Source organism: Rutidosis leptorrhynchoides, chromosome 9 (assembly GCF_046630445.1).
Source record: "Rutidosis leptorrhynchoides isolate AG116_Rl617_1_P2 chromosome 9, CSIRO_AGI_Rlap_v1, whole genome shotgun sequence".
Lineage (NCBI taxonomy): Eukaryota > Viridiplantae > Streptophyta > Magnoliopsida > Asterales > Asteraceae > Rutidosis > Rutidosis leptorrhynchoides.
In genome coordinates, this window is record NC_092341.1 from 166,195,912 (window position 1) to 166,201,571 (window position 5,660).

Consider the following 5,660-nt stretch of genomic DNA (forward strand, 5'->3'; position numbering starts at 1 on the left):
TAGTCATGTCAATGGTTCTACGAGAGAAGATGTTTTTGAGAAGGAAGGCAGTCAAGGTTTCATACCAAGCTCTGGGTGCCTGTTTCAGGCCATAAAGGGCTTTGGACAGGAGATACACATGATGGGGACGTTTGGAATCTATAAACCCTTTAGGTTGACTGACATAGACTTCTTCTTGAAGCACGCCATTCAGGAAAGCAGTTTTGACATCCATTTGATAGACAGTAAACTGCTTGTGAGCAACATAAGATAGGAACAGTCGAACAGATTCTAGGCGATCTACTGGTGCAAACATTTCGTCGTAGTCAATCCCTTCTTGTTATCGATAACCTTTGGCAACTAGGCGTGCTTTGTTGCGAATGACAATGTCGTGAGTGTCCTTCTTATTTTTAAAAATCCACTTGGTGTCAATGAGGGTTTTACTAGGTGGTCTAGGAACAAGTTCCCATACTTCAAGATGGTCAAATTGATGAATTTCTTCTTGCATAGCGATTGACCAGTCAGGATCTTGTAGAGCCTCATGAGCCGACTTAGGTTCGACTTTGCTCAGAAAGGCAGCAAAAAGACATTCATTGTTGGAGGCACTCTGAGTTCGAACAGGAGCATCTAGATCACCAATGATTTGATAAATTGGGTGATCTATGGTCCATTTAGTAGTATGCGGAAGTGGAGGATTGGTTTCATTGTCAAGAGAAGTATCAACATATGAAGAAGATGATGACCCTGTTGGTTCCGTATTGACAGTAGGATAGGTATCATTCTCTTCCCACAGAGGTACATGTATTTCGACATTTTGATCATTGGGAAACACGGAAGGAGTTGTTTCATCAGAAACAGGGGTATTTGTTCCACTGGAGGGGGAAGTTTCATCAGCTTCGAGGGGATATGTCTTTACTATTGGAATCTGAGAGGTGACAACATGAGTAATATTAGTAGAAGACAATCCAATATCAAGTTCATCCAGAAGAAGGAATTCAGATGAATCATTTTCAGCGCATGGAGATGTTGAAAAATTTATTGTGATGTATGAATCAAAATTGATACTAAGAGAGTATTGAAAGGTTGCAATAATTGTGACTTATCATATCTTTTAACCTATCAATAATAATGACATTTTATTGTCATTAAGTGTTCATCTTTTTAGCTTCCCCATGATTTATAAATAGAGGTGTGTTCTCTACTTTGGTTTGAGCTCATGAAAAAAATAATAACACTTACACACAAGTTCCTATAACATTTGTAAGCATATAGGTGTTCTTCTCATATGGAACCAAATCTATTTTGGTCGAGGGAAGAACAATCATTCGGTTTAGCTTACGTAGTACTAAGACCGGGCTGGGAACCATTATGTCCAAGAATCATTCCGGAAATCTTGTAAAACTTAACATTTGTGCTCTCTTTGATGATGCGAGTTCGACAGTTATAGAAACGGTAAGCCACAAAATCCTGCAAATAACCAATGAAAATGACCTCATCACCACGAACATCAAACTTTCCAAGATTGTCTTCATCGTTTAGAACATAACAAACACACCGAAAAATGCGAAAGTACTTCACCTTGGGTCGGCGATCAAATAGAAGTTCGTATGGAGTCTTGTCAAATTGACAATTAATGATGGAGTGGTTTTGTGTGAAGCACGCAGTGTTGACAGCCTCAGCCCAGAGGGACGGAGCTAGCTTGGAGTAAACGAGCATTGTTCTTGCTGCTTCAACTAGAGTGTGATTTCATCTTTCAACAACGCTATTTTTTTGTGGAGTATGGGCGGTGGAGGTTTGATGGGTGATACATGTATGATCAAGATACGAATTGAGTATAGAGTTCTGAAATTCAGTGTCGTTATCAACTCTGAGAATGCGTACAATCTTATTGGTGGACAGTTGGGTTCTTTTCAAGAAATCAATGATTACTTTGGGAGTTTCAGATTTACTTTTCAGGAATCTGACCCAAGTGTAAGGTGAGTAATCATTAACTATCACCAGAATGTACTTCCGGCCACCAAGACTAGAGACACGCATTGGTCCACATATATCCATATGCAGCATTTGCAATGGACTAGTGGTGTTATGTTTGGTTTTTGATTTGTGGGAGGATTTATGAATCTGTAATGACCCGGACTTTTCCGATCGTTCTATACTTATGAGATTAATATTTACATAAATTAAACCTTACCAACATGATAAGCAATCCAAATTGTTGAGACTTATGTTTTTGAAAAGAGTTTTACACAACGTTTGACCGTCTAGTTTGACCGATGATATCACGAACTATACAATATATGATAATTATACATACATATTTAACATGATCTAAGGATGTTTTAATATCTCATTTTGTATTAATAACAAAAAGTCATAAGTATATTTTGAAACTACTAACTTAAGTTTTCAAAACAATAACCATACGTAACGTTATTTGACATAAATACTGATGATTTATAATGTTTATACATATATCGTATAAGTAATGTATTTAATCATTTTTAAAGGGCTTTTATACATAAAACAATATAAGTATACTTACAAAAGATAGTTATATTTGAATTCTCGTTCCGTTTCCTCAATAATCCTATACGTATATCTAGGGTACTATACACAGCTTCTAGAAGTATTTACTATTGGTATATACCAATAGAAATCTTCAATTATTGGAATAATATGTCATTCATGACATAATAAATTTTAACTTATCTTAGATATTTTCACTAAAAACCAAATTTTCAAGCCTATAAATAAGCACCATTTCTAACTCATTTTTACACATTCATTTTCCAAATTTTACTTCCAATTTTCACACACACTTGCAAGAACTCTCTCAACTTTTATTTTACTACTTCTTTCCAGCAACTTTACATTTTAAACTTGAGGTAAAAACTCTACTTCAACTCTTTTTCAATTCATATATTTATAGCTATATATATAAGAGTTTATAAACTAGAACATAGTTTGAATGATTTCAAACTTGTTCGCAAACTAAATAGATCCTTCTAACTTAACTTTTAAAATACTTCAAGACCTGTAACATATCTTAATTATATGCTAACTTAACAAGGTATAACTTGGTTTTTCAAAGAACACCTTAAAAACTGAATCTACGGTGTCGGAGTGTAACCGGGGGCTGTTTTGAGTTGGATAATTAAAAACTATTTTGAACCTTGAATTGGAGGTTTATTTTCTGGAAAAATGATATTTTCTATGAATATGATAATACATAAAAATTTCATGATTTAATTCAAAGTATATGTATTTTTAGAAAAATAATTATTTAAGGTTGTTTACATGATGGAAAATGATTAACTTCATAAGTTTCACTAAAGTTTGACCTATGCCGTGTGATTTTGAATATAAACTAAGGTATTTACAGTTCATAGTCTTAAAGAGGGACTCGATCCAAGGAGATGGCAAGTTGAATCAACGAAAACGGAGTTGTAACGAAGAAACTATGACCGAAACAAAATCGGATATCCAAGACTAGTTTAGCCACGAAAATAATTGGGAAAAAATTAAATAAATCACATCTTTTTAAGTTAACATGATATTTTATATATATGTACTTATAATTCAATTTTATATGGTTCAGGATCACCCGTAAACAACACGAGAAGATTAATCATAAGATCCCATGATTGTACGCAACACGTCATTTGACAACACCGGTACTTTATGTACGCAACACGTCATTTGACAACACCGGTACCATGGGTCAAGATTAATCTCGACCAATACATATACGATGGGGTTTTATTTATTTCGTTGGGGGTTTTATTTATTTCATTGCGGGTATATTAAACATCTAAAAATGAACCATTAAAATTGAATTACTAACAACGAACTGCTAACTACGGACTAAGGAATTATTCAAAGTATTAAAAGTATAACAAGTATATATATGTGACGTTTGTTTAAAAAGAAAAGGTATTGATATATTATATATGGATAGGTTCGTGATATCAACCGGAGACCAAGTCAAATTATATATATATCTTCAAGACGAAAGTGAGTATATAGTCCCACTTTTAAACTCTAAATATTTCGGGATGAGAATACATGTATTTTATGTTTTACGTTATGGACACAAGTAACTGAAAAATATATTCTACGTTGAGTTGTACCACTGGCATACTTCCCTGTAGCTTGGTAACTGTTATTTACAGCGGTATTGTAAACGCGAATCCTGTTGATAGATCTATCGGGCCTGACAACCCCAACCGGACTGGACGACCAGTATTCAACGGTTGCACAGTACTTCGTTTCGTGACTACACTTGGTACGGTGTAGTAAGATTTCATAATAAAGGGAATATGCGACGTGATTAAATGTTAAGTATGGTTACCAAGTGCTCAACCACTTAGAATATTTTTATTAAACTGTTTATATACGAAATCTTGTGGTCTATATATATATATATATTGCTGCCGGCATTAAACCTATATCTCACCAACTTTATGGTGACGTTTTAAACATGTCTATTCTCAGGTGATAATTAGAAGTTTCCGCTGCATCATGTTGAATCTAAGCAGGATCTTGCGTACGCATATTTGTGTCAAAAATAAGACTGCATATCCAAGAACTGTGTTGTAAAATATGCTAGAAACCGTGTTGTTATCATTATATGTAAAGTTTGTAAGTCGAAGATTATCGCTAAACGATAATCATTTTTATGTTGTCCAAAGCTTGTAACAAAAATAAGAATCATGGTTTGTAATGTATAATATATGCAGTTTTTCTTTTAAAAATGTCGCATATAGAGGTCAATACCTCGCAATGAAATCATACGTTATTTAACACGTTCTTATGGTTAAGGACGGGTTATGACATGTGGTATCAGAGCGGTGGTCTTAGCGAACCAGGTTTGCATTAGTATATCTAACCGATAAGTCGTTAGGATACATTAGTAAGTCTGGACTTTGACCGGGTCTGATTTAAAAACCATTGCTTATCATTGTTGGTTAAAATTTATATGTAAATATTATGTAGTACTAATGGGTTAGTTGTTGTATGATAGATGTCGGGCTCAAAACTTGTTATCACATTCAGCGACTCCGAACCAGAATCTTCAGATGGTGTTCCAGTCATTAACCTATCCAATGACGAAAATGATATCTTTGGGGAAGACTCACAAATTCCGGATGAACCAACTATAGAGAACCCGGAAAGTGAACCCGAGGAGGAGAGTGAACCCGAGGAGGAAAGTGAACCCGAGGAGGAAAGTGAACCCGAGGAAGAAATACAGGAAATTACAAAAGACGAGTTCGAACTAGGAAAGAAACGAAAGGCTAATGAATTAGAAAATTCAAATCCCGAGTTTAGTAAGGATGATGTGGCACCAACTCCACTAGACACTACCACCCCTATTCCCGCTATTCCTATTCGTTCTATCCCGGCATCCAGTTCTTTAGTCCCACAGCCAAAATATAGGCAGACAGCCAGGATAAGCGTTAAGCGATTCTTTGAACCTAAACGTCCTAGAAAATAGACCAAACGATGCGCTGCCGTATTAAACCATGGGATCATATAATGTTTTGTATAATATTATTAGTGTGGTTTGTTTAATGTTCGATGTAAGATAAGCATATGTAAAATAGTGAAGTGTGAAATGCAATAATTTTCCATGGTTAAGTATTATTTAGATGGTAGTAATTGATTCTGTACTAAGCTATTAA

General features: G+C 34.9%; 1 protein-coding gene across 1 annotated transcript; it reads right to left on the minus strand.

The window, feature by feature from the left end:
* Window positions 1-319: 319 nt before the first annotated feature.
* LOC139868451 (uncharacterized) lies at window positions 320-1,695 on the minus strand. The gene is made up of 2 exons (XM_071856782.1): window positions 1,319-1,695; window positions 320-1,043 (listed from the first exon to the last, which is right to left on the minus strand). Exons 1-2 carry the CDS (start codon window positions 1,693-1,695, stop codon window positions 320-322), a joined length of 1,101 nt encoding a protein of 366 aa, XP_071712883.1.
* Between the last annotated feature and the right edge of the window lie 3,965 nt (window positions 1,696-5,660).